The sequence below is a fragment of the Mustelus asterias genome, chromosome 2 (assembly GCF_964213995.1).
Source record: "Mustelus asterias chromosome 2, sMusAst1.hap1.1, whole genome shotgun sequence".
Classification (NCBI taxonomy): domain Eukaryota; kingdom Metazoa; phylum Chordata; class Chondrichthyes; order Carcharhiniformes; family Triakidae; genus Mustelus; species Mustelus asterias.
In genome coordinates, this window is record NC_135802.1 from 2,522,590 (window position 1) to 2,537,717 (window position 15,128).

Sequence of the window (15,128 nt, forward strand, 5' to 3'; positions counted from 1 at the left end):
ATGCAAGACTGGGTGGAGAAGTGGCAGATGGACTTCAACCCAGATAAGTGTGTGGTGGTTCATTTTGGCAGGTCGAATAGGATGAAAGAATATAATATTAAGGGTAAGACGCTTGGCAGTGTGGAAGATCAGAAGGATCTTGGGGTCCGGGTTCATAGGACGCTCAAAGCAGCGTCGCAGGTAGAGGCTGTGGTTAAGAAGGCGTATGGAATACTGGCCTTCATCAATAGAGGAATTGAGTTTAGAAATCGGGAGATAATGATGCAGCTTTATAAGACCCTCGTCAGACCCCACTTGGAGTACTGTGCTCAGTTCTGGTCGCCTCATTACAGGAGGGATGTGGAAATGATTGAAAGGGTGCAGAGAAGATTTACAAGGATGTTGCCTGGATTGGTTGGCATGCCTTATGAGGATAGGTTGAGAGAGCTCGGTCTTTTCTCCTTGGAGAGGTGAAGGATGAGAGGTGATCTGATAGAGTTGTATAAGATGTTGAGAGGTATTGATAGAGTGGAAACTCAGAGGCTTTTACCCAGGGCTGAAATGGTTGCCACAAGAGGTCACAGGTTTAGGGTGCTGGGGAGTAGGTACAGAGGAGATGTTAGGGGTAGGTTTTTCACATAGAGGGTGGTGGGTGCGTGGAATCGGCTGCCGGTAGTGGTAGTGGAGGCGGATTCGATAGGGTCTTTTAAGAGACTTTTGGATAAGTTCATGGAAGTTTGTAAGATAGAGGGTTATAGGTAAGCCTAGTAGGTAGGGACATGTTCGGCGCAACTTGTGGGCCGAAGGACCTGTTTGTGCTGCAGCTTTTCTATGTTCTATGTTCTAAACCAGAGCACCCGGAGGAAACCCACGCAGACACGGGGAGAATGTGCAGACTCCACACAGACAGTGACCTGAGGCGGGTCCCTGGCACTGTGAGGCAGCAGTGCTAATCACTGTGCCACCTTGCCACCCACGGTCTGTAGTTTTCTGCTTTCTGCCTCCCTCTCTTTATGAATAAAGGAGTTACATTTGTTTTCTTCCAATCTAATGGAACCTTCACCGAATCTAGGGAATTTTGGAAAATTCATACCAACACATCAAATATCTCACAAGCTGCTTCTTTAAAGACTCGAGGGTCAGAACATAAGAACTGGGAGCAGGAGTAGGCCATCTGGCCCCTTGAGCCTGCTCCGCCATTATAAGATCATGGCTGGTCTTTTCATGGACTCAGCTCCACTATAACCCTTAATTCTTTAAATCTTGTCTATTCCCTTCATAATCCTATTTGTTTCGATAAGATCTCCCCTCATTCTTCTGAATTCAAAGACTATTTCCTCGGGTGGATGGAGCTATTACAAGGGGGCATAACTATAGGGTTCGTGGTGGGAGATACAGGACGGATATCAGAGGTAGGTTCTTTACGCAGAGAGTGGTTGGGGTGTGGAATGGACTGCCTGCAGTGATAGTGGAGTCAGACACTTTAGGAACATTTAAGCGGTTATTGGATAGGCACATGGAGCACACCAGGATGATAGGGAGTGGGATAGCTTGATCATGGTTTCAGATAAAGCTCGGCACAACATCGTGGGCCGAAGGTCCTGTTCTGTGCTGTACTGTTCTATGTTCTATGTTAATTCCAATGAGTATAGCCCCAGTCTACTCAGTCTCTCCTCACAAGCCAATCCTCTCAACTCCGGAATCAACCTAGTGAATCTCCTCTGCACCCGCTCCAGTGCCAGTATATCCTTTCTCAAGTAAGGAGACCAAAACTGTACACAGTACTCCAGGTGTGGCCTCACCAGCACCTTATACAGCTGCAACATAACCTCGCTGTTTTTAAACTCCATCCCTCTCGCAATGAAGGACAAAATTCCATTTGCCTTCTTAATTACCTGCTGCACCTGCAAACCAACTCCTTGAGATTCCTGCACAAGGACACCCAGGTCCCTCTGCACAGCTAACCGGCCTATAGTTACCTGCCTTTTGTCTACCTCCTTTAAACAGTGGCGTCACATTTGCTGTTTTCCAATCTGTGGGAACCACCGCAGAGTCCAGCGAATTTTGGTAAATTACCACTAGTGCTATTTCTCCCGCCATCTCTTTTAGTACCCTGGGATGCATTCCATCAGGACCAGGAGACTTGTCTACCTTTAGCCCCATTAACTTGCCCAACACTACCTCTTTCGTGTTAATGATAGTTTCTCGGTCCTCACCTGCCATAGCCTTTCTGTCATCAATTTTTGGCATGTTATTTGTGTCTTCCACTGTGAAGACCGACACAAAATACCTGTTCAATGCCTCAGCCATTTTCTCATTTCCAGTTATTACATCCCCCTTCTCATCCTCTAAAGGACCAATCTTTACTTTAGCCACTCTTTTTCGTTTTATATATTTGTAGAAACTTTTGCTCTCTGTTTTTATATTCTGAGCTAGTTTAATCTCATAATCCATCTTACCTTTCTTTACAGCTTTTTTCATGGCTTTCTGCTGACCTTTAAAGATTTCCCAATCCTCTCGGTTCCCGCTAATCTTTGCCACTTTGTAAGCATTTTCTTTCAATTTGATCCCTCCTTCATTTCCTTAGATATCCGTGGCTGATTATCTCTTTTTCTACAGTCCTTCCTTATCACGGGTATATACTTTTGCTGCGCACTGTGAAAGATCGCTTTGAAAGTTCTCCACTGTTCCTCAATTGTCCCATCATAAAGTTTTTGCTCCCAGTCTACCTTGGCGAACTCCTCCCTCATCCCATTGTAGTCTCCTTTGTTTAAGCACAAGACACTGGGATTGGATTTTACCTTCTCACACTCCATCTGTATTTTAAATTCAACCATACCGTGATCGCTTCTTCCGAGAGGATCCCTAACTGTAAGATCATTAATTATTCCTGTCTCATTACACAGGACCAGATCTAGGATAGTTTGCTCCCTTGTCGGTTCCATTACATACTGTTCAAGGAAGCTATCGCGGAAACATTCCATGAACTCCTCCTCAAGGCTGCCTTGACCAACCTGGTTTGACCAATTGCTATGTAGATTAAAATCCCTCATGATAATTGCTGTACCATTTTTACACGCGTCACTTATTTCTTTGTTTATTTCTGGCCCCACCATGATGTTATTATTTGGTGGCCTATAGACTGCGCCTATCAGTGACTTTTTCTCCTATTTCTAATTTCCATCCAAATGGATTGAACCTTTTTCTCCATAGAACCTATACCATCTCTCACTACCACCCTGATATCATCCTTAAATATCAGAGCTACACCACCTCCCTTACCTTCCTGTCGGTCCCTCCGAACAGTCTGATACCCCTGGATATTTAACTCCCAGCCGTGACCATCCTGAAACCATGTCTCTGTAATGGCCACCAAATCATACTCATCCGCAATGACTTGTGCCGTCAACTGATTGACCTTGTTTCGAATGCTACGAGCGTTTAGGTAAAGTGCCCTCGTGCAAGTTTTTATTCCTTCTTTTGAATGCTAACATCACCTGAGTTCTCCTTCCTTTTAATTTTTTTGTAATTTTCCATGTAGTTGAACCCTTCTCCCCACATGCTAACCTGCTGCTTTCCTTCCCATTAACCATTATACTTCCCCTCGTTTTACCCTTCCCTTCTCCCCAACTTCCTCGTTTAAAGTCCTTGTAACCACCCTATTCATCCTTTGAAGTGCATCAGGACCCCGGCACTTGTCTGCCCACACACGACAGTTTACGTTCCTCCCCGCATTCCCATTTCTAATGTGCTGCTATTTCTGGGATGTTATTGTACCTTCTATTGTGACGACTGATGCAAAATAAAGGTTAATCTGCCATTTCCTAATTTTCCATTATCAATTCCCCAGACTCAGTGGACCAGTGCACACTTTGTAAACTCTTTAATTTTTCAGAATTGGAAAGCAACTCCTCCTCTCTAGCATTTCTATCTAGCTTTCTCACACCATCCCCGCGCCCCGTGCCCCCCACCCTCCCTACACGCCCCCACGGCCCGCCCTCCCCTCACCCCATGCCCTCCCTGCACCCCCCGCCCTCCCCGTGCCCCCGTCCTCCCCTCGCTGCCGACCTCCTCTCGCCCCCGTCCTCCCCGCGCCCCCGTCCTCCCCGCGCCCCCGTCCTCCCAGCGCCCCCGTCCTCCCCGCGCCCCCGTCCTCCCCGCGCCCCCGTCCTCCCAGCGCCCCCGTCCTCCCCGCGCCCCCGTCCTCCCCGCGCCCCCGTCCTCCCAGCGCCCCCGTCCTCCCAGCGCCCCCGTCCTCCCCGCGCCCCCGTCCTCCCCGCGCCCCCGTCCTCCCCACGCCCCCGTCCTCCCAGCGCCCCCGTCCTCCCCGCGCCCCCGTCCTCCCCGCGCCCCCGTCCTCCCCGCGCCCCCGTCCTCCCAGCGCCCCCGTCCTCCCATAGAACCATAGAAAATTACAGCTCAGAAACAGGCCTTTTGGCCCTTCTTGTCTGTGCCGAACCATTTTATGCCTAGTCCCACTGACCTGCACTTGGACCATATCCCTCCACACCCCTCTCATCCATGAACCCGTCCAAGATTTTCTTAAATGTTAAAAGTGACTCCGCATTTAGCACTTTATCCGGCAGCTCATTCCACACTCCCACCACTCTCTGCGTGAAGAAGCCCCCCCTAATATTCCCTTTAAACTTTTCTCCATTCACCCTTAACCCACGCCCTCTGGTTTTTTTCTCCCCTCAATCTTCTACGCTCCAGGGAATAAAGTCCCAACCTATTCAATCTCTCTCTGTAACTCAGCTTCTCAAGTCCCGGCAACATCCTTGTGAATCTTCTCTGCACTCTTTCAACCTTATTTACATCCTTCCTGTAACTAGGTGACCAAAACTACACAATACTCTAAATTCGGCCTCACCAATGCCTTATATAACCTTACCATAACACTCCAACTTTTATACTCGATACTCCGATTTATAAAGGCCAATGTACCAAAGGCACTTTTTACGACCCTATCTACCTGTGACGTCACTTTTAGGGAATTCTGTACCTGTATTTCAAGATCCCTCTGTTCAACTGCACTCTTCAGAGTCCTACCATTTACCCTGTACGTTCTACTTTGGTTTGTCCTTCCAAAGTGCAATATCTCACACTTGTCTGCGTTAAATTCCATTTGCCATTTTTCAGCCCATTTTTCTAGTTGGTCCAAATCCCTCTGCAAGCTTTGAAAACCTTCCTCACTGTCCACTACACCTCCAATCTTTGTATCATCAGCAAACTTGCTGATCCAATTTACCACATTATCATCCAGATCATTGATATAGATGACAAACAACAATGGACCCAACACTGATCCCTGCGGCACACCACTAGTCACAGGCCTCCACTCAGAGAAGCAATCCTCCACAACCACTCTCTGGCTTCTTCCATTGAAAGAGTAAGAGTTTTAACAACACCAGCTTAAAGTCCAACAGGTTTATTTGATAGCAAACACCATTAGCTTTCGGAGCGTTGCTCCATCATCAGATGGAGTAGAAATGTGCTCTCAAACAGGGCACAGAGACACAAAAATCAAGTTCCAGAATACTGATTAGAATGCGAATCCCTACAGCCAGCCAGGTCTTAAAGACACAGACAATGTGGGTGGAGGGAGCATTTAGCACAGGTTAAAGAGATGTATATTGTCTCCAGACAGGATAGCCCGCAAGCCCAGGAGGCAAGCTGTGGGGGTTACTGATAATGTGACATAAATCCAACATCCCGGTTTAGGCCGTCCTCATGTGTGCGGAACTTGGCTATCAGTTTCTGCTCAGCGACTCTGCGCTGTCATTGAGCCAGTGTCTAATCCAATTTACGACCTCCCCATGTACACCCTGCGCCCCCGTCCTCCCCGCGGTCCCCGTCCTCCCCACGGCCCCCGTCCTCCGCCCGGGCCCTGTCTTCCGCCTGGGCACCGTCCTCCGCCCAGGCCCTGTCCTCCCGGCGGTCACCGTCCACCCCGCATCCCCCGCACCCCCAGCCGTCCCCGCGCCCCCCCCGCCCTCACCGTGTCCCCTGCCCTCGCCGTGCCCCCCAGCCCTCCCCGTGCCTCCCAGCCCTCCCCGTGCCCCCCAGCCCTCCCCGTGCCCCCTGCCCTCCCCGTGCCTCCCTGGCCCTCCCCGTGCCCCCTGCCCTCCCCGTGCCCCCCAGCCCTCCCCGTGCCCCCTGCCCTCCCCGTGCCTCCCTGGCCCTCCCCGCGCCCCCTGACCTCACCGTGCCCCACGACCTCCCCGCGCCCCACGACCACCCCGCACCCCGCCCCCCCATCCACCGCGCCCCCGCGCTCCCCACGCCCCATCCTCCCCGCATCCTCCGCCCTCCCCGCGCCCCCCCTCTGCCCCCAGCCCTCCACGTGGCCCCCGCCCTGCCTGTGGCCCCCCGCCCTCCCCGCGGCCCCCGACGTCCCCGCGGCCCCCGTCCTCACTGCGGCCCGTGGCCCCAGCCATCACTGCGCCCCATGCCCTCCCTGCGCCACCCGCCCTCCCCGCATCCCCGCCCTCCCTGCATCCCCACCCTCCCTGCATCCCCGCCCTCCCCGCGTCCTCGCCCTCTCCGCGCGCCCCGCCATCCCCGTGCCCCCCGGCCTCCCCGCGCCCCCCGGCCTCCCCGCGCCACCCGGCCTCCCCGCGCCCCCCCGGCCTCCCCGCGCCCCCCAGCCTCCCCGCGCCCCCCCGGCCTCCCCGCGCCCCCAGCCTCCCCGCGCCCCCCGGCCTCCCCACGCCACCCGCCCTCCCCGCGCCCCCGCCCTCTCCACGCACCCCGCTCTCCATGCGCCCCCCCGCCCTCACCGTGACCCTCCGCCCTTCCCACACCCCCCGCCCTCCCCGCGTCCCCTGCCCTCCCCGCGCCACCCGCCCCCCCCGCGCCACCTGCCCTACCTGCGCCCCCGATCTCCCCACGCCTCCCGCCCTCCCTGTGCACCCCACCCTCACTGTGCTCCCCACGTCCGCCCGCCCTCCCCGCGCCCGGCCTCCCCTTTACCCCTGCCCTCCCCATGCCCCGCGCCCGCCGCCCTCCCCGCCCCCGCCTGCCCTCTCCGTGCCCGCCTGCCCTCCCCGTGCCCGCCCTCCCCATGCCCGCCCGCCCTCCTCGTTCCCCTACCGCCCTCCCCGTGCCCCCCACCAGCCCAGGGACTGCCACTTGCTGCGGTTTGGTATTCACTCTTTAGATGAGAAACATCAGTTGGGAAACAGGCTGCTGAAGAGTTTTTTTTATTCTTCGTTTTCATTCATTTGTGGGACACGGGTGTCGCTGGCTGGGACACCATTTATTGTCCATCCCTAGTTGCCCTTGGAGGGCAGTTGAGAATCAACCACATTGCTGTGGCTCTGGAGTCACATGTAGGCCAGACCGGGTAAGGACTGCAGATTTCCTTCCCTAAAGGACATTAGTGACCCAGACCCTCCCCACTCTCCCCGACAATCTTCCGACAATCGACAGTGGTTTCATGGTCATCAGCAGATTCTTAATTCCTGATATTTTTTATTGAATTTTAATTGTACCAGCTGCCGTGGTGGGATTCGAACCCGGGTCCCCGGAACATTAGCTGAGGTTCTGGATGAATCGTCTGGGCCAGGGTTTACTGTGTTACGGGAAGTGCTGGGAACCTGAGCGGGTGTCAGCGGTGTGTGGAGAGAGGATCGAATGTTTCAGTGACCATGGCTCAGAGTCAGTGACTATTCTTTGTTTGTTTCAGGGAATCTTCATCTCACGAGTTTCTGAAGAGGGGCCTGCAGCTCAGGCTGGTGTGCGAGTCGGAGATAAGCTGCTGGAGGTCAGCAAGATGCTAGTATTCAGAATGATTCTTACACCCTGTCAGCAAACGCCACAAACTCATCATCAACACTTCCCCCACGAGGCGGCCGAAGTATCTCATACACAGAGGTGGTTTGAGACCCCCCCGCAAACAAGGGGCTGCCTGAGACCCCTCTGGGGCCACCCGAGACCTCCCCGGGGACACCGCGACTTCCCTGGGGCCACCCGAGACCCCCGGCTGCCCGAGACCCCCCCTCCAATGGTCGCCCGAGACCCCCACCTCCCCCCGGGGCAGCCGTCAGGCTCTGTCTCTCGGTCTGACTACCATAAAATGCACCATTCTACCCTGTCTCTCTCTCCCTGTCCTTCTCTCCCTGTCCCTCTCTCCCTGTGCCTCTCTCCCTGTGCCTCTCTCCCTCTCCCTGTGCCTCTCTCCCTGTCCCTCTCTCCCTGTCCCTCTCTCCCTGTCCCTCTCTCCCTGTGCCTCTCTCCCTGTGCCTCTCTCCCTGTTCCTCTCTCCCTGTCCCTCGATCCCTGTCCCTCGATCCCTGTCCCTCTCTCCCTGTCCCTCTCTCCCTGTCCCTCTCTCCCTGTGCCTCTCTCCCTGTCCCTCTCTCCCTGTGCCTCTCTCCCTGTCCCTGTCTCCCTGTGCCTCTCTCCCTGTCCCTCTCTCCCTGTCCCTCTCTCCCTGTGCCTCTCTCCCTGTCCCTCTCTCCCTGTCCCTCTCTCCCTGTGCCTCTCTCCCTGTGCCTCTCTCCCTGTCCCTCTCTCCCTGTCCCTCTCTCCCTGTCCCTCTCTCCCTGTCTCTCTCTCCCTGTGCCTCTCTTTCCCTGTGCCTCTCTCTCCCTGTCCCTCTCTCCCTGTGCCTCTCTCCCTGTGCCTCTCTCCCTGTCCCTCGATCCCTGTGCCCCTCTCCCTGTGCCTCTCTCCCTGTCCCTCTCTCCCTGTTCCTCTCTCCCTGTTCCTCTCTCCCTGTGCCTCTCTCCCTGTGCCTCTCTCCCTGTCCCTCTCTCCCTGTCTCTCTCTCCCTGTGCCTCTCTCTCCCTGTGCCTCTCTCCCTGTCCCTCGATCCCTGTCCCTCTCTCCCTGTCCCTCTCTCCCTGTGCCTCCCTCCCTCTCCCCAATTCCACTGTGTCTGATCTGGTCACTGGGTAAAGGGTGTCAATAGCAATGTTAATCATGTGTCTGCCTTTGCTTCGTGCAGGTAAATGGTGTGTGTCTACAAGATGCTGAGCATCACAGAGCAGTGGAGGCACTGCGGAGCTCAGGGGGTTCAGTAACGATGTCAGTCCTTCGCGAGAGGATGGTGGAACCAGAAAATGCCATCACCGTGACCCCACTGCGGCCCGAAGATGATTACGCTCCGAGAGATCGGCGCACTGGCCTCCGCTTCCTCCAGCAGCCTGATGACGGGGTCGTACGGCTGCAGTTTTCCACCTCACTGGCACGCAATGACAAGGGGCTGGGATTCAGCATTGCTGGGGGAAAAGGATCAACACCGTACAAAGCCGGAGACACAGTGCGTTCCAATCCTGCGTAAACCAACGCGTTTGATTGTGTGCGCGAGCTGGGTGCGGGATGCAGACTCTGTGTGATCTGGGTTCGGGACGCAAACTCTGTGTGAGCTGGGTGTGGGACGCGGACTGTGTGTGAGCTGGGTGTGGGACGCGGACTGTGTGTGAGCTGGGTGAGGAATGCGTGCTGTGCACGAGCTGGGTGAGGAACGCGGGCTGTGCGCGAGCTTGGTTAGGAATGCGGGCTGTGCGTGAGCTGGGTGAGGAACGCGGGCTGTGCGCGAGCTTGGTTAGGAATGCGGGCTGTGTGTGAGCTGGGTGAGGAACGCGGGCTGTGCGCGAGCTTGGTTAGGAATGCGGGCTGTGCGTGAGCTGGGTGAGGAACACGGGCTGTGCGCGAGCTGGGTGAGGAACGCGGGCTGTATGCGAGCTGGGTGAGGAATGCGGGCTGTATGCGAGCTGGGTGAGGAACGTGGGCTGTGCGCGTGCTGGGTGAGGAACGCGGGCTGTATGCGAGCTGGGTGAGGAACGTGGGCTGTGCGCGAGCTGGGTGAGGAATGATGGCTGTGCGCGAGCTGGGTGAGGAACGCGGGCTGTGCGCGAGTTGGGTGAGGAACGCGGGCTGGGTTGTGCGCGGGTTGAGTGAGGAATGCGGGCTGAGCGTGAGTTGGGTGAGGAATGCGGGCTGTGCGCGAGCTGGGTGAGGAACGCGGGCTGTGCGCGAGCTGGGTGAGGAACGCGGGCTGTGCGCGAGCTGAGTGAGGAACGCGGGCTGTGCGCGAGCTGGGTGAGGAACGCAGGCTGTGCGCGAGCTGGGTGAGGAACGCAGCTTGTACGCGAGCTGGGTGAGGAACGCGGGCTGTATGCGAGCTGGGTGAGGAACACGGGCTGTGCGCGAGCTGGGTGAGGAACGCAGCCTGTACGCGAGCTGGGTGAGGAACGCGGGCTGTCTGCGAGCTGGGTGAGGAACACGGGCTGTGCGCGAGCTGGGTGAGGAACGCGGGCTGTGCGCGAGCTGGGTGAGGAACGCGGGCTCTGCGCGAGCTGGGTGAGGAATGCGGGCTGTGCGCAAGCTGGGTGAGGAACGGGGCTGTACGTGAGCTGGGTGAGGAATGCGGGCTGTGCGCGAGCTGGGTGAGAAACGCGGTCTGTATGCGAGCTGGGCGAGGAACGCGGGCTCTGCGTGAGCTGGGTGAGGAACGCGGGCTGTATGCGAGCTGGGTGAGGAATGTGGGCTGTGCGCGAGCTGGGTGAGGAACGCGGGCTGTATGCGAGCTGGGTGAGGAACGCGGGCTGTATGCGAGCTGAGTGAGGAATGTGGGCTGTGTGCGAGCTGGGTGAGGAACGCGGGCTGTATGCGAGCTGGGTGAGGAATATGGGCTGTGCGCGAGCTGGGTGAGGAACGCGGGCTATGCGCGAGTTGGGTGAGGAATGCGGGCTGTATGCGAGCTGGGTGAGGAACACGGGCTGTGCGTGAGCTGGGTGAGGAACGCGGGCTGTATGCGAGCTGGGTGAGGAATGTGGGCTGTGCGCGAGCTGGGTGAGGAATGCGGGCTGTATGCGAGCTGGGTGAGGAATGTGGGCTGTGCGCGAGCTGGGTGAGGAACGCTGGCTGTGCGCGAGCTGGGTGAGGAATGCGGGCTGTATGCGAGCTGGGTGAGGAACGCAGGCTGTGCGCGAGCTGGGTGAGGAACGCGGGCTGTATGCAAGCTGGGTGAGGAATGCGGGCTGTGCGCGAGCTGGGTGAGGAACGCGGGCTGTATGCGAGCTGGCTGAGGAAAGCGGGCTGTGCGCGAGCTGGGTGAGGAACATGTGCTGTGCGCGAGCTGGGTGAGGTATGCGGGCTGTGCGCGAGCTGGGTGAGGAACGCGGACTGTATGCGAGCTGGGTGAGGAACGCGGGCTGTGCCCGAGCTGAATGTTTAACGAGGGTGTGTGTCCTTCTGCAGGCAATATTCATCTCCCGTTTAGCGGAAGGCGGGTGTGCAGACAGGGACGGGATCCTGCGAGTGGGAGATCGTGTGATCACGGTAAGTTAAGCTGATGACATGGTCTGTCCCTGCAGCCGTGCCACCCAGCGGTAGGTTGTACCCTGTGGACCGATGTAGTGGGTGACTGCTGGGAAATTGGCTCTGCCAGTTGTTTTCCTGTTGTTCCTCAGCATGCCCCGCTGTACCCACCCGGTGAGCGTGCCATTCAGAGCTGGTGGATGTGGAGCCATCTATCCATCCCTCCACGTGCTGGAGCATTGGGGAAGCAGCTCTGAATGTGGGAGACTTCCCAAACCCCAGTCTGTAAGTCACAAAGAATCAGTATTCTCATCTGAGCCGCCGACATGAACTGTCTCAGTCCTGGGGACCATTGGCAGGGGGAACAGCACCGATTCACCCAAACAATCCTGGGTAAGAGGGTTAAATTAGGAGCGATCCTATAGACTGGGCTTGTATTCTGGAATTAGAAAATTATCAATGACTGAGTTGAGGTGATGACAGGAGTTGACGGGAGAGAGAGAGAAAGTGTTCAGCTCCGTGATGAAGGAGGCTGGAACAATAGACAGAACGTTCCAGTTCCAGCCTGGCATCAAGGGACAAAGTCAGTAAGCAAGGTGTGGGAATTGGAACACCAGCCCCTCCTGCTCCCCCAGCCCCTCCCACTCTCCCAGCCCCTCCTGCTCCCCCAGCCCCTCCCGCTCCCCCAGCCCCGCCCGCTCCCCCAGCCCCTCCTGCTCCCCCAGCCCCTCCTGCTCCCCCAGCCCCTCTCACTCTCCCAGCCCCTCCTGCTCCCCCAGCCCCTCCTGCTCCCCCAGCCCCTCCCACTCTCCCAGCCCCTCCCACTCTCCCAGCCCCTCCTGCTCCCCCAGCCCCTCCCGCTCCCCCAGCCCCGCCCGCTCCCCCAGCCCCGCCCACTCCCCCAGCCCCGCCCGCTCCCCCAGCCCCTCCCGCTCCCCCAGCCCCTCCCGCTCCCCCAGCCCCACCCGCTCCCCCAGCCCCACCCGCTCCCCCAGCCCCACCCGCTCCCCCAGCCCCTCCCGCTCCCCCAGCCCCTCCCACTCTCCCAGCCCCTCACGCTCCCCAGCCCCTCCCGCTCCCCCAGCCCCTCCTGCTCCCCCAGCCCCTCCCACTCTCCCAGCCCCTCCCGCTCCCCCAGCCCCTCCCGCTCCCCCAGCCACTCCCCGAGCCCCGCCCGCTCCCCAGCCCCGCCCGCTCCCCAGCCCCGCCCGCTTCCCAGCCCCTCCTGCTCCCCCAGCCCCTCCCGTTCCCCCAGCCCCTCCCGCTCCCCCCGCCCCTTCCCCTCCCCCCGCCCCAGCCGCTCCACCCACCCCTGCCGCTCCCCCCGCCCCTGCCGCTCCCCCACCCCTGCCCTCCCCTGCCCCGCACCCTCCCCACCCCTGCCCCGCACCCTCCCCACCCCACCCTGCCCTGCCCCTCCCACACCCCTGCCCTAACCCCTGCCCCGCCCTACCCCCCGCCCAGGCCCCTCTCCTGCCCCGCAGGGAGTGCGGGGACGTGGGGAGGGTGGGGGCGCGGGTGGATAGGAGGCGCGGGGTGGGCGGGGGGCGAGTGGGGGTGGGGGGTGCGGGGAGGGTGTGAGAAAGCTGGATAGAAATGCCAGAGAGGAGGAGTTGCTTTCCAGTTCTGAAAAATTAAAGAGTTTACAAAGTGTGCACTGGTCCACTGAGTCTGGGGAATTGATAATGGAAAATTAGGAAATGGCAGATGAACCTTTATTTTGCATCAGTCGTCACAATAGAAGGTACAATAACATCCCAGAAATAGCAGCACATTAGAAATGGGAATGCGGGGAGGAACGTAAACTGTCGTGTGTGGGCAGACAAGTGCCGGGGTCCTGATGCACTTCAAAGGATGAATAGGGTGGTTACCAGGACTTTAAACGAGGAAGTTGGGGAGAAGGGAAGGGTAAAACGAGGGGAAGTATAATGGCTAATGGGAAGGAAAGCAGCAGGTTAGCATGTGGAGAGAAGGGTTCAACTACATGGAAAATTACAGAAAAATTAAAAGGAAGGAGAACTCAGGTGATGTAAGGATTCAAAAGAAGGTACAAAAACGAGCAGAAGGGCACTTTATCTGAATGCTCGTCGCATTCGAAACAAGGTCAATCAGTTGACGGCACAAGTCATTGTGAACGAGTATGATTTGGTGGCCATTACAGAGACATGGTCTCAGGATGGTCACGGCTGGGAGTTAAATATCCAGGGGTATCAAACTGTTCGGAGGGACCGACAGGAAGGTAAGGGAGGTGGTGTAGCTCTGATATTTAAGGATGATATCAGGGTGGTAGTGAGAGATGGTATAGGTTCTATGGAGAAAAAGGTTGAATCCATTTGGGTGGAAATGAGAAATAGGAGAAAAAGTCACTGATAGGCGCAGTCTATAGGCCACCAAATAATAACATCATGGTGGGGCCAGAAATAAACAAAGAAATAACTGACACATGTAAAAATGGTACAGCAATTATCATGGGGGATTCTAATCTACATAGCAATTGGTCAAACCAGGTCGGTCAAGGCAGCCTTGAGGAGGAGTTCATAGAATGTATCCGCGATAGCTTCCTTGAACAGAATGTAATGGAACCTACGAGGGAGCAAGCTATCCTCGATCTGGTCCTGTGTAATGAGACAGGAATAATTAATGATCTTACAGTTAGGGATCCTCTTGGAAGAAGCGATCACGGTATGGTTGAATTTAAAATACAGATGGAGTGTGAGAAGGTAAAATCCAATCCCAGTGTCTTGTGCTGAAACAAAGGAGACTACAATGGGATGAGGGAGGAGTTGGCTAAGGTAGACTGGGAGCAAAAACTTTATGATTCATAGAATCCAACAGTGCAGAAAGAGGCCATTCGGCCCATCGAGTCTGCACCGACCACAATCCCACCCAGGCCCTACCCCCATATCCCCACATATTTACCCGCTAATCCCTCTAACCTACTCATCTCAGGACACTAAGGGACAATTTTAGCATGGCCAATCAACCTAACCCGCACATCTTTGGACTGTGGGAGGAAACCGGAGCACCCGGAGGAAACCCACGCAGACACGGGGAGAATGTGCAAACTCCACACAGACAGTGACCCGAGCCGGGAATTGAACCCAGGTCGCTGGAGCTGTGAAGCAGCAGTGCTAACCACTGTGCTACCGTGCCGCCCTCTGCCCTTTATGGTGGGACAATTGAGGAACAGTGGAGAACTTTCAAAGCGATCTTTCACAGTGCTCAGCAAAAGTATATACCAGTGATAAGGAAGGACTGTAGAAAAAGAGATAATCAACCATGGATATCTAAGGAAATGAAGGAGGGATCAAATTGAAAGAAAATGCATACAAAGTGGCAAAGATTAGTGGGAACCGAGAGGATTGGGAAATCTTTAAAGGTCAACAGAAAGCCATGAAAAAAGCTATAAAGAAAGGTAAGATGGATTATGAGAGTAAACTCGCTCAGAATATAAAAACAGAGAGCAAAAGTTTCCACAGATATATAAAACGAAAAAGAGTGGCGAAAGTAAACATTGGTCCTTTAGAGGATGAGAAGGGGGATGTAATAACTGGAAATGAGAAAATGGCTGAGGCATTGAACAGGTATTTTGTGTCGGTCTTCACAGTGGAAAACACAAATAACATGCCAAAAATTGATGACAGGAAGGTTATGGCAGGTGAGGACAAGAAACTATCATTATCACGAAAGAGGTCGTGTTGGGCAAGTTAATGGGGCTAAAGGTAGACAAGTCTCCTGGTCCTGATGGAATGCATCCCAGGGTACTAAAAGAGATGGCGGGAGAAATAGCAAATGCACTAGTGGTAATTTACCAAAATTCGCTGGACTCTGGGGTGGTTTCCGCAGATTGGAAAACAGCAAATGTGACGCCACTGTTTAAA

The 15,128-nt window shown here is 56.1% G+C and overlaps 1 protein-coding gene across 1 annotated transcript in view; it reads left to right on the plus strand.

Annotated features, from left to right (window-relative positions):
• The window catches only part of scrib (scribble planar cell polarity protein), a 322,951-nt gene that overhangs the window by 57,195 nt on the left and 250,628 nt on the right, over positions 1-15,128 (plus strand). Inside the window, exons 6-8 of the mRNA XM_078230184.1 lie at positions 7,667-7,744; positions 8,930-9,244; positions 11,188-11,268. Of these exons, the coding sequence (XP_078086310.1) occupies positions 7,667-7,744; positions 8,930-9,244; positions 11,188-11,268 (474 nt within the window). The remainder of the gene's footprint in view (positions 1-7,666; positions 7,745-8,929; positions 9,245-11,187; positions 11,269-15,128) is intronic.